This window comes from Planococcus citri, chromosome 4 (genome assembly GCF_950023065.1).
Source record: "Planococcus citri chromosome 4, ihPlaCitr1.1, whole genome shotgun sequence".
Taxonomy (NCBI): domain Eukaryota; kingdom Metazoa; phylum Arthropoda; class Insecta; order Hemiptera; family Pseudococcidae; genus Planococcus; species Planococcus citri.
Window position 1 is genome coordinate 38,932,129 of NC_088680.1, and position 22,738 is coordinate 38,954,866.

The window sequence follows — 22,738 nt, forward strand, 5'->3', positions numbered from 1 at the left end:
CTCAAAATTTTGATTTCTTGGCCAATTCCACCAAAAAAAATTAGTACCTACATATACATGCACCTAACCTACCTGGTGAGTACCTACATACTTATGAAGCTAAATAGAAAAGTCTTGCTTTTTGTTAACATTTTAAACAGAAGTCCTTTCCCCCTTGATAACAAAGAAGTTTTTTTTTGTAGCACAATAAAATTGACGGAAAAGGTCTCGTTTTTTATTAAAACCGTTCAATTTTCGAAAAGGTTGTGTTTTTCATCGAAGAAAAAATCGTGTTTTCACCAGAATTGCAAAAAAAAGTCAGGTGTTTTTTTTACAGAAATTGAAGAAAAAAATCTCCATTCTTACAAAATTGAAAAAAATGAATTTTTTCCAAAATTGCATAAGAAAGACACGTTTTTAGTCCAAATTTGCAGAAACAAACATCTTATTTTAGAAGTCTTATTTTCGCCAAAATTTAAAAAAACTTGTTTTTTCCAAAATTATTGCAAAACGTCCTGCTTTCTTTGCATTTTTTAAATTCTGCATCATCAAAAGGTCGATGTCGATGTTCTGCGTCAACATTTTCCCCAACATTTTCCCTCTATTCTCCTTTTTTTTTTTTTTTTTTGTTTTTTTACAGAATTTTCAATTTATTTTTTTTGCTTTCTCTACCTACTTGGTTCTTTTTCCAAATGGAAAAATTTTGACTTGAATAAATTTGGAATTTTTCCTTTTGTAAGTAGAAATATTTAGAAAAATTTTAACCGCCTGTTTTCATTTTTTTTATTGGCGGAATTGTCCAAAAAATAAAATCGAAATTTTGAGGCCTTTGAACCATCTGTCTGTGGGACTCGTACTGTGATTTCATTTTCTACTGTAAGCTTTTCAAAATACCTATGAACTTTATAAGCATAAATGATTATTTTTAGAGTGATTTTTAAATTGATTTCGAATGAATTATGTAGGTACTTATCAGAAGCCATTGCTGCACATTCTTTCCTTATAGTGTTCAATCATATTTGCGGTAATGGTGAATTGCAATTTTGTAATTCATGTCAAGAATAGAAAAGCTATAAAATTTGAGATTATTATTTCAATATTGTGAACTTCATTCAAACTTGACAATATATGTAGATATATCTGTATCTATTGTGGAACTAATTGAAATAATTTTTACGAACAGTTTGAGAAGAAAAATCGACTGTTTATCAAAACGAATGAAATTTTCTTGTTTCCATTTTGAAATAATCGCCATATAACTTTGTGACTGAGTGAAGTGATGAAAAAGGTATTTGTTTTGTAAGTACCGTAAAACTGATGTACGATGGTGTAATAATTGAGCAACATAATTCGAATAAATTATTGTCGAATGCTGAATTAATTGGTCTTATATTTTTTCACTCGAATTTAATCAAAGTTCCAGTTTTCAAAAAATCACGTTTTGTTTTGCTACCGGATGGCGGCTTGTGACGTCAATGACGTCATAGTGATCCTCCAAATTAATTCAATGCAACAAGATGGACTCCATTTCCAGCCTTTCGGGATCCAGGACGAACTTGCTTATCAGTTCGGATTTCAGACTTGTGAGTCTTGTGAATTCGATTACCATACGAGGAATAACTAATAATTTGCTATGGAATATCAATCGCATATATTGGCGAATTTTTACAAGGAAAAACTTACAAAGTACATTTGAGATTATGAAAACATTTACGACAACAGACGAAACACCGACGGTAAAGGTAAGAATGTATTATTATAAATATTTAGCCTCTTCTTCTTCAGCTCCTTTCTTGATTGTTGACACAGCTACGGACACAACTTCGTTCCAAGACTTCGCTATCTGGTCGTTGCATTTATCACCGAGGCATTCTTTGATCGTATTCAAGATCACTACCTGAACATTCTGCAAACAAACAATCGAGTTAATTCATTCAATTAAAACACCAACGTACTTTATGGAATCTCTCATCTCGCAATGGAAACGATATTAGATTACTATATTATATAGGTAAGCATATCTAAGCATAAAAGTACTTACCGAGTAATGACTCTCCGTAACGTTCCTCTTTACGTGTTTCTTGCCCACCGATGTAAGAATAGAGACCAATTTATCGGCATTTTCGAGATTTTCAATGGACGAATTCAAAGCGTTGGCTACCGAAAAGGCGTGTTTACTGTATTGTGGGTTATTCTTCAATTCACTGGTAGGAACATTTGAGAAAGCTTTGAAGAGCTTCTGGTAATCTGGATAAGCGGTGAATAATCTGTAAAATTTAAGCAAAGCCCAAGTGCTTAGTAAATAATTCAATACGATGCGTGGGATTGATACTGTAATGGTTCATATATAATTTGTAAGTACGAAGTATGATAATTGGAAAATTATTATTCGAGTGTTTATACTATGTGGTGTGTTTTGTTTTAATTTCGTGTGTTTATCGTTATCGTATCGTTCAAAACATCGTCGTATAAGGGAACACGAGTAAATACGGTTTGATCGATGTCGATGAAGTTCTTCATGTTTCGAACCACAGCGTCGATCGTTTGAATGGAATCACACTCGCACAAGATACAAGTAGGTATGATAAACAAAGGTGGATTACTTGAAATCATGCACAAGCATCCGAAAAACACCTACAGCAATTGTACCACTACCTATAGATAATGTAAATTATGTATATAATTACCCACCTCTGAAATATTTCATATCCGACGACTTGCAGATCACTATTGATGGTAGCCCAAGTACTCTGCACATCTTTAACTACATCATCGGCGAAGATTTTCTTAGATTCGGTCGTCATCTGGAATTCAGAAAACAGTCATCGTAGAGAATCTACTCAAATCAACGTTACTCGCGAATATTTCGAATTAATCAACCGATAAACGATTCGAGACAGATATTATAGGTACACGAAAGCTAAAAACTTATAATTATTTAATTTAAATCGATACGTAGGTATAGGTAATGTATGTTTATTCGCAGCATTTTACTCCGGTCGCGTAATCGAAGACTAGACGACAAACAAACCAGCAGCGGTCGTGTTTTGCATGCGATTACTTGTTTATACCTATAAATTTTCATCGTCTATAACGAATCCAAATGAACTTGTATCATATCCAAATACGTTATTTGACGATGTCCTTGCGAATCAATTATTTCCAAGTTGCATCTCAATACGCGCGCCACATCGCTACGATATACTATATACGATACCGTTGCCGGTGACGATTCGAAACGTGAGATTTTTTTTCAAACCGTTGAAAATTTATGTACGCGGATGCTCGTTACTCGATCGAAAAAAAAGCGTGCCAAGTTTAGCGTTGAAGGAAGAAAATTATTAATCGGTTTTCCTACTATATGACCGTTGTATAATATTAAATTGTTCTTTTTTTTTGCAGCTAAAATGTACGAAAATTCGACGTATGTCGTACGATAAAACACGTGACATACCTATTCGTGCTCGAAGACAGCGAATTTGCGGCCGTGTATAACTAAGTATACAAGTACGATGTGTAACCTACCTAGCGTATAAAATACTACGATGTGTTGTACTTTTCATGTATGATGTAAGTACATCTCCAACGTAAACGCGCTAGACTGAGGAAAGTGTGTTAAAAATTTAAAAAGGGGCTATACTACGACGATATGACTTACGAACAGCGAGAACGAAGAAACGATTATGTGTGTTTTTTTCCCCAACTAAACAAACACAGTCACGTTTAAAATTTATAACGTAGTCTTACCGCCATTTAATGCTCGTGTCGCGAAATGTCAAACAGATTGTAGGTAGGTAGGTACCGCGAGTAATCATCAGATTAAAAAGAAAAGCTACCGTTTGATGTTAAAATAGGTACCTACTCCGAGATGAGGCTTTTCAATACACAAAAGCAACCGGAAGCTGTAAATTCTTGATAAGTTTATTTAAGAAATACCAAATAGTTATGACCTTGGTCAATTTAACTAAGAGTACGACAAAGAGAGACGAATTAAAGAAAATTAAATTATTGAAATTGACTTGACCGATGCGATGCGACGCGACGTTTTATGCCTATGGGATCCTATAGTCCAGTGGCGCGATATTCGCGAATCTCTCTCTAAAACGTACCATAATCGGTCAAGGTTGACGAATTAACAAAATTCTCACCGTAATAATGATCGAGCGTAATAATAATTACAATTTTTTTCCATTTTTTTTCGAGCAGAAGCGAGAAGGGGTGATTTTATTTTTTATTAATTAGATGCGAACTCAGCATCGCGTGACAGTGACTTTAGCTGTTATGGTATTCGCCAAACGGCAACATGTGGATTCATTTAGGATAATTAATATCGCGACGAGGATCATTTTACAGGTCGATTTGGTCGTTTGGTGAGCCTCCGGCGGCGTCTAGTCGCATTTTCATCTCATACCGTACGCGAAGATCAACGCCGAAGTACCCTATCGGAGGTCTGTCAATTGATCAATAAGGAAGCTCCGTTGCTACATAACGAATCGCTTAATTACGAGAATGAGAAAAACAAAATTGAAATTCGATCATTTTCTCATACGATACTGGTTCCAAGAAGGTCAACTTATTTAATAAAGTACACGCGTGTTCAATGCTGCGAATTATTTTTGACGACTGAGAGTAAGATACGCCACCGTTCTGATACCTACTTATATAGTTTTCAATGCGAAGGTATATAAGTATTTTAAAGGCCTTTTGTATCACATGCCACTTTTTATTTTCAGGTTCCTACTCGAAAGAAGTGTCTATATCGAATATAGCAACGTCAAAAACACGTTATCAAATTATATCACTCGATGGATTTTGTTTGGTAATCTCACCACAAAATGAAAGCATTATTTTGACAGTTTTTGTTTTTACGGTAATTTTATACGTACGTTATGTTTACCAGTCCGCATGAATGACGTAATTATGCGAGTTTTTTTTTATGAATATATTTCTAAGAAACTACCGAATATGTATGTACAATTTCTGTACAATTCGATAGTATAGAGGCGTAGTCGTCATTTAAAATTTAAAGTCAACAAATTATCAATGAACGAGTTGAAAGGTCATTGTGTAAATGAATCCGTATTGATAATAATTGTATAGTTAGTATTTCTCGTGCGTCCACTTAAAAAAACACTGAACCGTGTAGTTGTCGAGATTCGAGATTCATAAAAAATGACGAGAAAATATACGACATGAAATAATTATCGATGCATTCACACAGAGTTTAGAGGTGTTTGAAAAAATAAATGTGGTATCTAGTTGGTTAATTGGGAACAAAATTGCATTCAAATTTTAAAACGAAATCATTATATTGTAGGTGATTTTTCCAATCTCATCTCGTCGTTTTATGTTGAAAACTTCAAAGAATTTTTTTTTATGCTTATCTGAGAAGTAGGTATTAATTATGCTTATCTATCTACCTAGTTCACCTACCTACCTATACATATTCGCATCATCATGACAAAAGGTACGAGATTTTTTAATAAGTAGAAAGAAATGAAGGGAGGAGTAGTTTGTTTTTCAATTGACCAAATGACGTTGTAGTTTTTAATTCAAGTTTTTCCAAAAAAACCAGACCGCAGTCTCAAGATGTGGTTTATTTTTTAACCAATTTACGACATTAACCATTTTCTATTCTGTGGTGTATTTCGCTAGGTACCTAGACCTACTACCTACTTATATGATATTCTCGATCTCAAAATATAAAAAGCTATTAACTTGGAGAATAACAAGATTTGTTTTCAAGATTAATTACCAATTATTTATAATTATGTCCGATTAAAAAGCTGAATAATTTTATGGAATACTTCCAATAATAAAATTAGAAGATTTTTTTTCGCATGTTATAAAGTAAATAGATAATGCGAGAGAAAAAATGAATAAATTAGCAATTTATAATTTTGTAAGTAGGTACCTATGATTGAGAAATTGCTCCTTGCAATTCAGTGCGATGTGATGAGAGACGCTATGTGTGATTTTAAATGAATTTTAATTTGTCTTATCGTACGTAATTTTTTCCTGAATTTTTAACAAATGCTGTATTATTAAATCATTTTATGCTCCGCATTACGTATTATTTGCTCACTTACCTAAGTAGATACACCTGCATTGCAAAATTATTAATTTCCTGATTATCTTCTCTATTTTTCCCTAAAATGTCGTTTTTCTCCTGAAAATTTTTTCATTTTTTTTTTTTTTTACAGTTGGAACAAAAACGTCGAGAGAAAAAATTCATAGTAAAGAGGAGAAGAAGACACAAAAAAATGAACTTCAAAACCCTGCGATTTGGCGAACCAGTCCATAAAACAAATTGAATCGAAGGATCTCAGTGAAATTGTGCACGAAAAGTAAGTATTAACTATTCCTCCTTCATAACCCCCCCCCTTTCACTATACTAACTCTGTGCCTACACTTAATTAGGACGAATAATTCGACCAAAAAAAAAAATCGTGACTGATCTTCTGTACACATTTTTGCATTTTCGTTTAAATTTTGTCTAATTTTGTCCCGCAAAACGCGAACAAAATTTGAAGATGCCAGTAATGAATTTTTAAGGGTGGTCTGAGAAAATTCGTGGTCTCGCAGGGTCCAGATTTTATATCAAGAGTACCCCCCTCCCCCTTCAAAAGGTTTTTAAATACATGTACAAAAAATAGAGACAAATTTGAAAATTAGAATAGGTACAAACAAATTCTGACTCAAAATGGGAAAATTTGGGTTTTCAATTTTCGAATTCGAACTTATTTTTACTGAAAGAATCAAGTGTGAATTTTAATTTTTAAATTAAAATCAATTCTTTCTTTCAAAAGGAGATGTTCAGTTGAAATTCGAATTGAATTTTTGCTCAAAATTTTTTCTTTTAGGAGGGGGCAGAAAGGGGTGTTATCAAAATTGAATTCGAATTACATTTTTACCCAAAAAACGAAGGATGAGATTTGTAAGGGAGGGGATATAATCTGAAATTGAATTCTGGTTTCGAATCAAATTTTTATACAGTAAACAAAGGATGATTTTTTTTTGAAAATTAAAATCAAATGTAAAATTTCTTTCAATAATTCAAAGGAAGATTTTTATTTGAAATTCAAATTAAATTTTTACTCAATAATTTTTTCTAGAGAACAGAACGTTATATAAAAATATTGAAATTGAAACTCGAAGCACATTTTTACCAAATTAATGGGGGGAGGGGGAAGGGCTGATTAAAAAAAAGGCAGAATAGAATAGCGCATGCGCTAATTGCTTACTTTGTGTTTGATTTGAGTATAAATTGCATAATTATTAAATAATCATCATATATAAGAATACTTACAAAAAAAACTATTTAAATAGGACAATTTTACACAATTTCAAACAATTATTAAACTTCAATTGTGCAAAAATGCCATCGAAAATTGTCAATCAAACCAAAAATTCTGTGATTTATAATCAATCGAAAATTCAAACATTAGGAAAAATCGTCAACAAATCATTTGACTGATTTGACAGCCTATTATTTCTTTTGATCAGCCCAAAAAAAAATTAATTCTGACGCGTGCGTACTAGCTTTTCATCTTCTTTTTTTTCCGCTTCAAAAAACACTTGGAATTGAATTGAGGTCAATTAGAATTCTTCCTCGATCATTCAAAAGAGGATTTTCATAAAAAATTCAATTCAAATCCTCACTTAATGATTTGAATTCAAAGAACGATTTTCATTTCAAATTCAATTCAAATCCCCACTCAAGGATTTGGATTCAAAGAACGATTTTTATTTAAAATTCAATTCAAGTTTTCACTCAATGGTTTTGTTGAGGAGGAGGAGGAGGAGGAGGAGGAGGAGGGATATTGTTTAAAACTGCAATCGAAACTCAAAGCACATTTTTACCCACAAACGAAGGGTGCGTGGAATTAAAATAAAATAAAATTCTTCTGCAATAATTGTAATTCAAAAGAGGATTTTTATTCGAAATTAAATTCAAATCCTCACTCAAAGATTTTTTCAGGAGAAGAGGATGTTATTTGAAATTGAAATCGAATTACAATTTTTTATTCAATAAATAAAGAGTATTTTTTTAAAAATTTAAATCAAATCGAATTATTTTCCAATTATTTGAAAGAGGATTTTTAATTTGAAATTTAATTCAATTTTTTTTCGATATTTCTGGGGGTCGAAGGGGTGAGGAGACAAGGGAGGTGTCATTAAAATAGAAATCGAAACACATTTTTATACAATTAACATGGACGAATATTTATTTGAAAATCAAATTCAATTCAAATTCTCACTCAATAATTTTTTTTCAGGAGAAAGGTGAAATCGAATCACATTTTTGCCCAATAAATAAACTTCTCAATAACGATAATAATTGAATAAAAAAAATTTCATTCGGAATTTAATTCGAATTTAGAGGATGTGATTTAAAATGAAAATCTAAACTCGTTTATATCCAATAAACGAAGGGTGAGCTTCGAAAAATTTTCACCAAATTATAATTTTACCTAAGTGAAAGTTTTCGTAACCACCTACTTACATATTTTGGCTTTGGCTTCGTAACCTCACAAATTCAAATTTCATTCAACTTTTCCAATTTTTATCAGAATTATTATTATCGATTATTTTTTTTACGTTGAAGAAATAATTATACGAAGTTGAAAAAGTAAATTTAAAAAACAAATCTCGATTAAAGAACAAATTTCAAACGATTTTTTTTAAAAAAGAGCCATAAAAAACCAAAATTTATTCTTCGCAATTTTGAGAAATAGAGAAAAAGATTCTATTTTTTTCTATTTATAATACGAATACCTATGGCATGATAAAATATAATTTAAAAATATCTACCCACGTATGTCTATTCATTTTTGATATTTAAGGTAAAAAGAGAAATGAACTGATTAGAATCTTTTCTTCGAAAATTTCAAGAAGGAAAAAAACAAGTGCATGTTTTGAAGCTTCAAGTACCTACCTGTCTATTATACTTTTACTCAATTTATTCAATCGAAAATAAGTTTTCCATAGATATTTTTCTGTATCGTTTTTGTTTACTTTTTGATTTTGGTAAATAATTCGTAATCAAGAATTTTCTGGATGATTTATTTTTCATCTTTTTACTAAAAAAAAAAAAATTAATAAAAATGCTGGAATCGAGAGTTTGATAGGTTTGCTCTTCCCAAGACATTTGTATAAAATTGCTAATTTTTCAAACCGTGACCTCTTCAGTCGATGGTACTATAAACTTATTTGCACTCAACTCAATCAAATTTTTTCAACAGTGTGTAGGCGGTCGAATGAACTTTGAAAAGTATTGCAGGAAAAATTTTCATTTTTTATCACTCGCAATTTTTTTAAATTTATAAGAATAATCCCAATACACTAAACAGAAGGCTGAATGAAATTTCACAAACCACATTTACACGAGTAAATTCATCGGAGACTCGCTCTTTTTGGCATAAATCTGAGTAAAAAGTATCAACATCCTTACTCAACGACTCATTACCTACTTCAAACCAGGTGGAAAAAAAATCGATAAATTTTTAATCCTTTGAAAAAAACACGAAAATTACCTCTACAATTCGAATTTATTCATTTTTCTAGATTCGTTAGTTACACATTTCGACCGATTAAATCACGTAAAATATCGCATTATCGATTTCAAACAACTTGAATTTTAAAAATCGCGAAATTTTCTTTCTAAAAGACGCACATCGTCGAAAAAATTCTCATCTCGAGCATGTGTTCGTACTGCACTGCTCGGTTTAAACGTGCAGGACAAAAATAAGCCAAACATAAGCGCGCGTTAACGAGCCACGAGTTATAAATCGGCCATCAATATAGACGTTATTACCTAGTATACTAATACATGCAACAAATTACACAATATACATCGAGTTTGAAAAACAATTTTTCAAAAAAAAAAACGACCAAAAAATTAGGAAAAAAACGTGCAATAAAAATCGTATACGTAAATTTACGAGTAGAAAGAAAAACACTGATGATACTTGCCTCTCGATTCGGGTTTCAAAAAAACACGCAGCTAGAGGGAAAAAAATAGCACAAATAAAATTTTCCTTCACAGAGGAAATTTTTTTCGATCGAATGAAAACGTTATTACAGGACGACGACGCGTTTACTATAATTACGACGAACGTGTATTAATAAAATTTTAAAATAGTCGTATAATGCGCGGTTTCAACTTTCAGCCTCTCTGTATGGTGGATATTAAATGGCAACAACCTCTCTGTGTGTAATTCACAACTACTCCGAAGATTACAGACGATGGGTTTACTCTAAAAGACTCTCTTCTACGTGTCGTGTATATATTTTCTCAAATACACTTTTTTTCAAGTCGTCATGCGTACGTACCCCCGCTATTTTATACCGGGCAGAGCTTTTAATGAATTATTTAATTATGTAATGCCAAAAGCTAACATCATGACGGAGGAGGGGAGATGCACGGACAGAGTACACGTATCAGCCGGTGTAATTATCGGTAATTTTTATCTCATCGTATGAAAAGATTATGGTATTTCAGAATATTGCACAGACTTGAAAAATCATACAATACTATTCGTTATGTTCGTACTTGTTCGATAATAGTTGATTCAAATAGTTCAATATGTTTCATTTTACGAAAAATTCAGCGTTATAATTTTTATAATTTGAAATTAAAAATAGATAACATTTTTAGGTCCTTTTTGACATAACTTATCGAAGATTAGATTTTCTAAAAAAAATTTAATTTATACTTACAAAATCATCTTCATCGTCAGATTGAAATAAGTATTTCATGAAATAAGTCCACCGGAAAATCATGATTGTAGGTGATTTTTGTCTGCGTTTTCAGTCAAAGACACTAGTGAATTGAACAATAAGCTTGCTCGAGCGATAAAAAATTGAAAAAACCTATTGTCTGAGTGCTCGCTCGGTATTTATTTAGAAATTACATGTCTCGAAGTGTTTGATTAATTCTCTCAGGACGTCAGAAAGATACTCGAATTTGAGACGTGTTATCTAATATTTATTTTCGACGTTTTTCACGTGATGTTGTCTTATACTTCGCCAATTTCCCTGCCAACCCTGCTCGTTCTACCTTTCTTTTCTCCTTTCCTCTGGTAACATCTCGAGAAAAAAAATCAAATTCTCAAAAGGGGAATATTTTTGACTATACAAGGGTCGCGATAACCGTTGCTAAATTACTTCGATAATTAAAAAAAAATTTAATATAAAAGATGCTTTGGTATATTAAACGATTTTAAAACATTATTAATAGTATAATTAGGCCAAAAAAATTTTTAATCAACTTAGCTCGTAATTTTTTTTTTTTTCAATAACTTGAAGCACCATCTCGAAGGATATAACGAGCTTTTTTTTTCTGCTGATATGCGAAAAGGTACTCTTTAGGTACCCGGAAAACTGAGATAATTTAGCAAAAAAAAAGTTTAGTTTATATTGCGAGCTTTTGGTAAACCTATATATTGATTTTGTATATTTCATTGAACTATAAAAATTTATATCTGTTGCCTTGAACGAGTTTTATATGAGCATTAAAATTCGCTCTACTCAACTTTGAGATTTTTTCTCGTTTTGCATAGGTACCTACCTACCTAGAGAGAGAGCTAAGTAAATACTACGTATTGCAAGATGGACCAGTACAAGAGGGGGTGGGAGGGGGTGTATTTTACATGAAGATATTCGGTTGAGACGAAACAGTTATAAACGATACACAGAGGTATAAAAAGTATCGAATAAATTTATCATGTTTACGAGCCACTTGGAAGTGAATAAGGTAGCAAAAAATTTACGTCGAATCGTCATTTTTATTTATGATTTTTTTTTGCTTTTTTTTTGCTTTTATCGCGAGGGCTGGAAAAATATAAGAATTTTCAAAAATTCGTTGCGAGCAAGCGCATTTTAAAGCACCTGTATCGCGTTCGCGTGTGTAACGAAAGAGTAATTTAGGAAAAAGCCAACTCTTTTATCGATATAGGCGCCTTTTTTTTCAACTTCTTTTGGTGTTTTTTTTTTTTTTTTTTTTTTGAAAAAAACCCTTTTCTGTTTTTACTCTTTTGGTACACTAAAATACCTATCCCTTTTTTTCTAAACGTACTTAGAGTAATTAAGTCGACTTTCAAGTTGAAAAATTGATCTGTAGATAAAAAAGGTCAACGGTAGAAAGATGTAATCTTTAGGTAGGTACCAGGTACTGTATAGGTACTGCAACGTGACCCACTCTCCATCCATACACTTTGTGGTTTTGCAAAACAAACAAGAAAAAGTAAAAAAAAAAAAAGACACGTAAATGTAAAAAGAATAGAAAATTTTTTAATTATTAAAAAGATTCTTTTTTTTTTCGTTTTTTTTTCTTTTTTCGTATACATAACTCAATTGTAACGTAATTCGTAAGGTATAATGTTGTATAACAAAACAAAAGAAAAACGTAACGCAATTTGTAAAAATTTTTGTAACTTATCTTTGGTTCTCTGCAACACGTAATTACGTTTAGTTACATTTTTATGTAAATATTAAACGAGGTAAAAAAAAAAGTATATCCTTATATCAAATAAATCAACAATATTATTCACATATACGAATTCTATCTCTCTTATGTACAGTATACAATAACGAAATGTCATAATATTATTTATAACATAGTTCGAATAACTCGTTAATTAGGTGAACTTCAAACTGCAATACATTGAATTGCATACTTTAGGTATGTTTTGTATGCATTGTTTTTTCACCTTTGCTAGTTGTAAATTGTAATTAACTCTTAAAAGTATTGAAATTTTTCGCAACCGATGACTCGTGTGTGAAAAAAATGCATGGATATGGCATTTTGATTATCAAACCGATCAGATCAACTGATTTCTTCGACATATGTGGCCGGGAAAATACCTACTATACCGTTAAGCTCGCCTAGCCACCAACCATCGGGTTGTTTATCGTGGATATTTATTACATCGCCTGAAAAATGTAATGTGAGAATTAATTTAGAGTAAGAGTAGGTAGGATTAGAATTAGCATGAGAAGGATATTTTTTTAAAAAAGGAATATGTAGTGTACCTGGTTGTAAGTTTAATTCGTCGTATAAGTTAGCTGTATAGTGATACAGAGCTTTGCAGCGACCACCTGCTGATGGAGTTGGAGTACTGACTGTGGAATCTGGAAGCACTGTGAATACATTGCTTTCGAAGTCTTTCTCGCTGCTGCCTTGGCTGGAGAATTCATCTGGAAAATTATTTGTATTTTATAGTGACGTGGAGTTGCAAAAGTATGTGATTAGAAGGGGGTGTTAAAGATTTCTAGATTTTTCGAGTGTATTGTTTGAGTCATTGAGGGTGTTAAAAAATAAGAACGAGAAAATATAGACAAAAACTTATGATTTTTTCGATTTTTTTTTGGAAATTGACAATAATGATAAAAAAATTGATACTAGCTTAGCAGTGTTTCAAAATATTTTTCGAATTTTAAAAATGATATTTTTCGATGTTTTTGCAATGAGAAATATTTGAAAATAAAATGTTTTCAAAGTACCTATAGGAATTCACTCTACAAGTAGAACAAGCGATTTGCAGATTTTCTATTGCTTAGTATCCCTAAAATTAGTCTTGGATTTTATTGGAAATGGCCTAAGTCGACGCGGAAACAAAAATATAATTTTTTGAAACTGGGCCATTTTTCCCAAAACAGGTTGGGTAAAGGCACCAGCGAAAAAAACTACGAATTTTTTTTAAAAAAATGCCCCTCTTTGAGAACCTATTCTATTCCAGGGGCATCGCCAGAGTCCAAGAATTTTTCTGAATGCCTTTCATCTTAAAATGGAGGTCCCCACATAATTTGATCAAAAACCTGTGACTTATTTTTTCATATCTTTCGTACTTTCAAAATGAAATTTCGTATCACGGTCAACTCTGCCTATGACCCCCCCCCCCCTCCACCTTTCAAAAACCATCAGTCCTCAGTCAGGGTGTCGACAGATTTTTAAAATTCTAAACAAATAATTTTTTTAGATAGTTACGCGTATTTATTCTCATGTAGGTAGGTCTAAGTCTGGGTACACAAGATTTACACCTCCCCCTTCCCCTTCCTTCACAAAATTAACGCTGCTGTTATTCTTCAATTCTCCGGTCCCTCCCCCCTCCCCCCCAAAATAAGTACGATAGGATTGTCAAAAAATTTTACACAACTTTTAACGACGTTCGTACTACATGGAACTCCAAATTCATGATTTTTTGTGCTTTTTGAGCTAGCTTGTTGAATATAAAAATTTAATACAATATGTCCCGTAAACTTTTCATCTGTTTCATAGCTCAAGATTTTGAAATCTCATTTTTTTATATGTATGTACTTAGATACGGCCTTAGACGTGTGCTACTTTTATAGAGAAAATAGATTAATTGGGTGAATTTACGAGACCTCAGTGAATTTCTCCACTTTAAACATTTTAAAAATTCCAACAACAGTATTGATTCCAGAAATTCTAGTCTTGAAAAAAATTCATTTGACCAAAGGAAAGCGAGGACAAACATTTTTGAACAGTTTTAATTCAAGATCAAAATATATTGTTTTTAATATGAGGTCAATAATTTTCAAGAAAATTCAACTTTGAATATAAAAAACAAAATGGCCCGACCCGTCTTAAAAATTGAGAGCAAAACCTTTCAAAAAATGTTTACTGTAGTGATAGTTTGCAAGTGCACAGGTAGATTGGAACCTATGTACTTTTTGATTTTCTGAACATTGAAAAATTCTTCCCCTCCCCTTCAAAAAAATTTATTGGGAAGAATCGTCCCTCAACCTAATAATTATAGTAGGTAATTCAGATTTTTTTTAGCGACTCTGATTTCTAAAATGTTGGTTTTGTTTTTTGTTTAACGAGGTGAATTTTTTGTTTTTCCACTAAAAAGATAATATAAACAGCCAGCAGAGTGATTTCATATGCGTTTTTAGTTTCCAATGAATTCTTTAGCTACATAGTTGAACCAATGAAAAGGCGTGGAAAACTTTCACTGTGAAAGAGATAGGTAAACGAATTCCCGAGGAGTGAAAATTTAGGTTCTTATTGAAAAAAAGGTACAAAATAAACAACACTAAATGAAATTGTGGACTAAATTTCATTCTTGCAAATTCCCTTCTAATAAGCCCAAGCACGACAAATTTCGTTAATTTGCAACTTCTGGGAACTTGATCGAAAAAAAAGCTCAACTTTGAAATTTTAAGTTCAGTTTTTAGCGGGTTTCGATCACAATATTTTGAATCATCAGCCAGATATTCGGATCATGGATTGAAGGGGTCAGGATTACTCGTATACAAAATGAACCACCGATGGCATTTGAACTGTCAGTCATGTATTAGATGATCAGCTGAGAGAGTTCAACGCGTCACTGTTTTCATCAAGTTCGTAACCTTTGAAGTGACTCAAAGTGCAAAAGTTCGCGTCCATACATTTTGTAGAAAATTTTGCGTAGAACATTTTTGACATTCTCATATCTACGTTTTTTTCATATCACGCATACTTCGGGGTGAAAATGAAAAAACTGATTTGGGGGTTGATTCCATCCCCCCTTCTCGTGAAAGCGTTATCTGCGCCCAAATTTCGAGTACTTTTTATATATTGAATAATATTATGTTATCGGCAGCACATCTGCGAAGTTTCACGATGATAATAATTTTTCCTGTTAAATTATTATTAATTACAGTACCTACTAATGAAAATCTGAATATTTTCTGAAGGTCTCAAAACTGTTTGAAATCAACACCAATCGATTAAGGAGGTTGAAAATCTGATACGAACTGAATTTCAGCCTTGAAAAATGAAATTAACTGCTTGAATTTTGTAATTTATGGTGTACTTTTTATGCTCCCCTTGGGGTTTTTTCATTCAGCCTACTTTTGTTGCTGGTTATTGAGGTACTTTTTTCCTACAATTTTATGTCTAAGCAAAAAGGTACGAGATAGACTACGAGTTTTCCATTAGACGTTGTCTTTGGATTTCAGTTTCATACTAAAGAAAAATCATGTTTCTCAGCAATAAACCTTTTTTTTTGGACTGGACGTGAAAAAAATCGAAAAAGTAGGTATCCAAAATATAGCTCCAGGCAAAGTTTTAATAGGTACCTACTGAATTTGACTTTTCAATTTTTCGAGAATATTCAAAAATTCTAATTTTGTTAATTTCTTACGAAAATATCAAAATTTGACAAATTGAGATTTATTTTCGACTCCTAAATCGATTGGCCGCAATTCTGGATCATTTTAAAACCCTCAAGCAGATTTTTTAAGCTTTATAGTTCAAAAATTTATATTTGATCCAACAGAAACAGATTTTGAAAAATTGTGCTAAAATAGTCGCGAAAATCGTTAATCTTGAATAAATGATGCTGAATTTTATTGGAGCTTTTTTCACGAGTGGTTCGTTTTCAAATTGAAAAAAAATTTAAAAATCTGCAAATCTGCAGAATTGAAAACTAATCTAATTTCAACTGTCAACCTCGGACAGGTCAAATTTTGATTTTTTTTTTCATAATGAAAGAGTTTTTGAATTTTTATGAAATTCAAGACTTTAAAAATTCTGAATGGTCCATTGATTTCTCAGTCTATGAGTACCTAGTTCAAAAATTTTCCAGCTCTAATCTACCTATATGGAAGCATAACATTACAAAACTTGAAAAAACAAATTTTCAGTTCTTGCAGAAACATTGCAAAATTTCCATAAAAAGGCGAATTTGAGTAGAGTGAGTCAAAACGATTGAAAAATGTGGGAAATGGATGAAAAAATATCTACGAGTTTAATCAGGCAGGAAACGTGTTTTCATCAATTTTATTCGGAAAGCACGAAGTTTCGGTTTTCTGTTTTTTAAATTTTAATTTTTTCAAGCATCGAAAACTGAACTTTGGCTTTACTGAAAGTTTGGTTTTGATCATTCCATCGAAAAATCCTTTCATGAATAATTGAAGGGCCCAGTTCCAAGTCGGCCTAAGTCCATTTTTATCATTTTTGAGTTAGCAGCGCCATCTGGTGGTACAGGTCGGTTAACACCTTTACCACCTTGTCCCAACACCTGACGTTACTTTTTCCGCTCAGGAGCGCTGTTTTGCCGGCTCGGGGGGGGGGTCCGATTATTTTACTCATTTTTTTTTCAGAATAGACGAAATTTGAAGGTGCTTTGAATGAAATTGTTTCAGAAATGTATTAAATTAATGATTCGTGAATTTTTTTTTGAAAAAACGCATTTTTTTCAGCTCTTTTTTGAAATTTTCAACATCAGATAATTCCAAAGTGGCCTAAGTCCACTTTTTCTGACTCTTTGACGCGCTCTGGAGCTGAAAATACGCAAAATTGAAAAAATACCAATACGGTACTTTGAAGCAGAAAGATCAAGCTTCACAACCATATAATCACATCATTCATTATTGAAGCGGAAGGGCGAGAAAAACAGTTATTTGCGTTTTTCTCGAAACGGAAAAAATGGACTTAGGCCGACTTGGAACTGAGCCCTTCAATTCCAAACAAAAAGTCTCTGGGTGCCTCAAACATGAATAGTAAATGGATACTGGAACCGAAATGTTTTTTCCACCGACTACTTGACCATTTCCGTTTCCTACCCATTAACATAAATGTGTTTTTTTTTCACCACATCCATTCCCTGCTGTTTCGTTGTAGTACCTATTAATTCAATTTGCTGGACACAGCGACGAGCTAGTAAAACCATTCGAGGAAAAAAAAAGAAACGCAATTAAGTATTTTAATCGCATCCCACTTGCGATTTGCGAGTGTAACGAGGAATGGAATCCATACAAAGCTGAGCTCTATAAAATAAATCGTATCAAACGTAACTCTACTTATACCTTATCTAGTTACACTTCAGCTTCGCGTACTATATTGATACGACAAAAAGAAAAAAAAATAATGACGTTACTTTTCGAGACACTACTTGTCATTCTGAGCCTTATACCGCGGTTGTTGAAGAATTTAAGCCGACGTCAATTCAATTGTTTATTCGTGATCGGCATATATTTATTAAAAACGCCCCTCATCCTGTCTTCGACATCCTACTGGACGTAAGTAGCCGTAATAGGAACATATCTGTCGGCTAGAGACATCAATATGTCAAGCTATTCTAAATGATGAATGAACCGTCATCATCGAAAGAAAGAAAGAAAAAAAAGCGCAAAATAGGCAACTAAGTTGACATCTACGTATAAAAAGTAGCCGTGTAATCGATATAAGGGACTATAAAAATGACGTTTAAACGCGAAATACGCATTCGATGACATGAAGATGATGGGTACGAGGGGACGCGAAAATTGACCATGTTTTTTCATAAGCCTATTATATTGGGTGCTGATATATGTATAATGGTAAAATAATTTTTTTTGAATTATTGTACCAAAATCACTATCCGGTTGTACTGAATTTCCATCGGCAGTACCTCGATCAGTCCAGTCGGGAGATTCGACTTGTTCTGGTTGCTCGTTCGCGTCTTTTTGGACCCAAGGTGGTACCTGAGAAATGAATACGATTAGATAAGAAAATAACACGTTGAATGGGGTAGATATGGTAGCTGCTTGAAGCAAACTTACTTTTAATATGCTTTGTTGGAATCCTTGTCTATCACGTATCACATGTATATGAGTTGCTAAAGGATGACTAGGTTTTGGTTTACCATCTAGTTCGGCCAAAGCGCAAGAAACCTTGTATCTGGCTGCTTCTAGGTAGGTTAGCATGAATCTCATCTGAAAATTTTTATTTATTAGTGTAAACAAAGAATTAGAAACGCGATAGATTTGGGGGGAAGGAATATAATTAATTATGCATCTAACGTAAGACTAAATTCAATTTATTGAAAGAGGAGCACTTCAGGGATTTGTAAATTTCGATTCTTCGTATAGTTTATTTTTTGGGTTCGTTTTTCAAATTTTAAGAGTTTTTATTTTAAAAATGTTCAAATTACAACATACAAGTTTTTTAAAACAAATATATTGGGTGGCTCAAAAATCAGCACCCTCATTTTTTTAAGCAAATGAATCATCCAAAAAACAAGTAGGTATTCGCCTTCAAAATAATTAGTTGTGCATCTTCTATAACTTCTGAATGGTTAAAGATGTTTGATCCCTGTGGACATTTTTTGTAAATTGTGAAATTTTTCCAATTAATTGTTTGCACCTATTTCATTTTAAAAAAGATTCAAAATAAATTCAATATGTGCATTAAACTTGTCAAAAAAACGTGAAAGAAATGAAAATGTCTCAAAAATTGCCCAAAGTTAAGCGAAAACTGCTGAAAATTCCATAAAAATTTTTAAAAATTCGATCAAACCGGTCAAAATGAATAAATTGTCTGAAATGTTGTAATAATGAATCACAATCAGGTGATAAGGTTCTAAAATTCTGTAGAGTCGGTTAAAATGATGTAAAAATTGATCAAATTTCATTCAATTAAAAATATTGCAAATTACAAATGACAATAATTGAACAGAACTGGACAAAAACCGATAAAAATTCAACAAAAATTATTGAAAATATGCTAAAAAATTGGCCAAAATTTGACATAAATAATCTGGAAAATCGTGTCATTAAACTAAGAAAAAGTTCCGAAATTTTTTAATTTAAAATTCACAATTTCACATGCAAGTGATGAAATTTTAAAGTCGAAAATGAATTCAATTTTTATTTGAATCACTGATAATTTAATAAAAAATTTGTACATATGTAGGTACATGAAAAAATGATCAAAACGCCCAAGTTTTCTGAAAATTGTTGAAAATCTTCTAAAAAGTTGTGCAAATCTTAAGAAAAATTGATACAAAAAATTGATCTTGAGAAATTTTAAATAATTCTTACAAAAATCTTCGTTCACCCATTTTTGTGATTTTAAGCGATTTTTACATACTTAATCCTGGGAAATTTAAATTCCAATTTTTATACTTAATATTTGTAATAGTTTTGTATTTGTATAATTTAAATGAAATTTTTTATCGATTTTTTTAATGGTTCTGCTTTCACAAAGTTTTCAAATTCAACATTTGTGGTGAATTTCTATCAATTTTTCCAACACTATTATGAATAATATTTTAATAAAATTTAACCAAGTATTTTATTTTAATATTTTTGCAGACTATTTACAAAATTTCAACAATTTTTTTAAAAAAATTCAACTTTTATGATTTCTGCATTATATTCTTATCTAAACAATTACTTTTCTGACACTTCAGTGTGTCTTCTTTTGGTTTTGTGTTGAATATCAGCAAGCGACCGACCCCCTCCCCCTCCCCCTCCCCTCCTAGTGATTCGAATGTATTTTTTCTGTCACTTAATTTGGCAAGAACATTTTAAAGAAAATATTTTTCATTGGCAATCTTTTCTAAAAAATCTTGCTGGCAATTCGCTATCTTCCAAGTTTTCTTAATTTTTGAAAAAAACAACGCTTTTTTTCAGTTGAAAAAATGCTTCGAACGAGCGATAATTAGCCTATGGAAAATCGTTTCGATAATTTCCTTTACAATGAAGGAAGATTTTTTTTTATTGTTCAAAAAGGGCGATTGATTGAATAATCAAATTAATTGAAACTCGTTTATCCCCCCTCCTCTCCAGAAAATGTAATGATTGGGTGACTTTTTTAAAATATTTTTTCGATTTTCTCAAACGTCCATTTTTCAGGGTGTCTAACGGTCATGAAAGTCATGGAAAAGTCATGAATTTTGCTCGAAACACACTTGAAAATTTTTTTAAAAGCCCATAAAATAAAAAAATGAAAAATTTGTTCAAAAAATTAGAAAAATGAAAAAAATAAAATACCTACTTGCCTACAAGTTTTAAAAAATGTCCTCGCAGTTTCAAGTTTTAAATTTTTGGGAGGGGGCGAGGGGGTATTTTCATGCGGTAAAAATGTGACGAGTAGGTAATGAAAAAGTCATGATTTTTTGCTTGGGAGCTTTGTTAGACACCCTGTTTTTGAACTGCGCTGCATAATACTATCTTATTTATATGAATGAAATTTCAATTTTTCAAACTGCATACTTAATGCTATCTTATGTATACTCATATGAATGAAATTTCAATTTTTCAAAAAATAATCTGTGAACTGCAATATTTCAAGGGTTTTTATGAAATCGATAATTGTAAGGATCCTCTTCACATTTTAATTTTAGCTATGATGGCTTTAAATGCACTTAAATTCTAATTCAGATAGCAGATAGGTAAAGTACTTTCACTCACATGGTGTAATTTCTCGGAAACATTTTGCTGCGAATCATCATTGCCAAAGTTTGGACTTTGTTTGAAAGCTCGAGCTAAATTTTCTACTCCATTCTTTCCTCGCCTTTCTCGTTCTAAATCTTGAACTACTAATTGAAGTACTTTAACTAGAGCCTGTAACATTATAATTGCCATTATATTATTATCATTGAAATTTGAAATCCATAAAGTTGACGAGATCATATTATACGAAAGTGTATTTTATTTATTTACCTGTCTTCTTCGTTCTTTGTTCATAGCTAATGTAGTATGTTCAGCGTAAAAATCCGGTAGCAGTTGTTCGGATACCGGTTGTTCTATGCCTTTTGTGGTAGCAATGGTTTTTATATCGTTGGCTACGTCACAATTTTCGATCGGATCTTTCAGTCTCAAAGCACTCTGAAAAAATTTACCACCAGTTGAATCGATGTATATGCGGATATAATAATATTCGTTTCGAGGAGAAGCTCAAAAATACTCATTACCTGCGTTAATTTTGGCCCCACATCTCGACAATGTTGCCAATACACGAAAGCTAAATGTTTTAATTGTTGCAGACGTTCTTCTTCTAGAGCCTGGAAGCATTGGCTTCCTCGGATAACCGCAGTCTCCCATTCTAATCTGCAAATTGAACGAAATGATGAGTTAAATTGGCGTATAATTTCACTTTCCAAATCTGCGGATTTATTCTGGTCATCTCACCTTGCTCGTTCTGCTCGTATACAATACGTGTAATATTCGACGTCTGATTTTTTCACCAATTCTTCGGCTTTCTTACGTTTACTTTCCAACTGGAATTTGCAAAGAAAAATAAAATTATTAGACAGGTGTCGAATAAAGAAAAAAAAAAGGTCAACGGGTCGATGGATTTTTTTTACCAACGAGGGGTCGGTGCAAGTACAAGACAGGCGAATGATAAGGTAGTGATATCACGAAGAATTTATCTGGTCTTATGTAGGTACATACGTGTGAGAGTAAGTACTGTATAATATGACGATTCGCGACTAAAATCACTCGAGTGTCTCAAGGTTGAGGAAAAACGTAGGTAATTAAAAGTACCTATAATAAAAATTCGACGAGCCAGAAAATATACCTGCTGCATTGGAGAGACATTCGTGTAAAAGAGTTGAAGGTATGAAAATTTTGAATATGGACTTGATTGGTCTTATACGGAGTGTATTAGGTTTATTACGTAAATAGTTATGCCCTAATTCACGCTATTTTCTAGCTTTAGCTTTGTCCATTTGCTTAATAGAGCGAATAATATCAATAATGTGGCCAACTGTGTGCACACTGTGAGAGGTCTAAAGATGCAAACGAGACACCTGTGTGTGTGGTGTGTACCAATGAAAATGTTTAAACTAGGTGTCTAATTATATCTCCATCTTGTTATGTAAGAAAATAGCAATTAGCAACTCGGCGCTTGCGTAGAGCCTGCACTTGTAAGATGCATCCCTAAGGGGTTAGATTCAGGGTCAAGTTGACCATTGAATATGTACTCAGTGCTCATAATATACTATTTATGTCGTGAATTTTGAAAAATATTTCCATC

At 32.2% G+C, this 22,738-nt stretch overlaps 2 protein-coding genes and 1 long non-coding RNA gene across 7 annotated transcripts in view; 1 reads left to right on the top strand and 2 right to left on the bottom strand.

Moving 5' to 3' along the window:
* Nucleotides 1-1,606: 1,606 nt before the first annotated feature.
* Nucleotides 1,607-10,843, bottom strand: LOC135842819 (cytoglobin-1-like). 3 transcript variants are annotated; one of them, XM_065360466.1, is made up of 4 exons: nt 10,702-10,843; nt 2,671-2,783; nt 2,021-2,246; nt 1,607-1,885 (listed from the first exon to the last, which is right to left on the bottom strand). In XM_065360466.1, exons 1-4 carry the CDS (start codon nt 10,762-10,764, stop codon nt 1,736-1,738), a joined length of 552 nt encoding a protein of 183 aa, XP_065216538.1. In that variant the 5' UTR covers nt 10,765-10,843; the 3' UTR covers nt 1,607-1,735. The 3 variants fall into 3 exon arrangements, with proteins under 3 accessions (XP_065216538.1, XP_065216539.1, XP_065216540.1); XM_065360467.1 differs by lacking the exon at nt 10,702-10,843 and adding an exon at nt 9,955-10,265; XM_065360468.1 differs by lacking the exon at nt 10,702-10,843 and adding an exon at nt 9,516-9,697.
* LOC135842821 (uncharacterized) overlaps nt 2,783-22,738 on the top strand; it is a 72,596-nt gene continuing 52,640 nt past the window's right edge. For both annotated transcript variants that reach the window (XR_010558191.1, XR_010558190.1), the window contains exons 1-2: nt 2,783-4,849; nt 6,183-6,326. This is a non-coding gene — a long non-coding RNA (uncharacterized LOC135842821). The remainder of the gene's footprint in view (nt 4,850-6,182; nt 6,327-22,738) is intronic.
* Nucleotides 12,252-22,738, bottom strand: part of Nost (Nostrin) — a 47,007-nt gene continuing 36,520 nt past the window's right edge. The window contains exons 6-13 of one of the 2 annotated variants that reach the window (XM_065360458.1): nt 21,889-21,977; nt 21,672-21,807; nt 21,421-21,585; nt 21,169-21,321; nt 18,535-18,687; nt 18,384-18,456; nt 13,015-13,179; nt 12,252-12,915 (exon numbers count right to left, since the gene is read on the bottom strand). In XM_065360458.1, the coding sequence (XP_065216530.1) occupies nt 12,809-12,915; nt 13,015-13,179; nt 18,384-18,456; nt 18,535-18,687; nt 21,169-21,321; nt 21,421-21,585; nt 21,672-21,807; nt 21,889-21,977 (1,041 nt within the window). In that variant the 3' untranslated portion in view covers nt 12,252-12,808. Of the gene's footprint in view, nt 12,916-13,014; nt 13,180-18,341; nt 18,457-18,534; nt 18,688-21,168; nt 21,322-21,420; nt 21,586-21,671; nt 21,808-21,888; nt 21,978-22,738 lie in introns of both variants that reach the window. The other variant, XM_065360457.1, reaches the window with a different exon arrangement.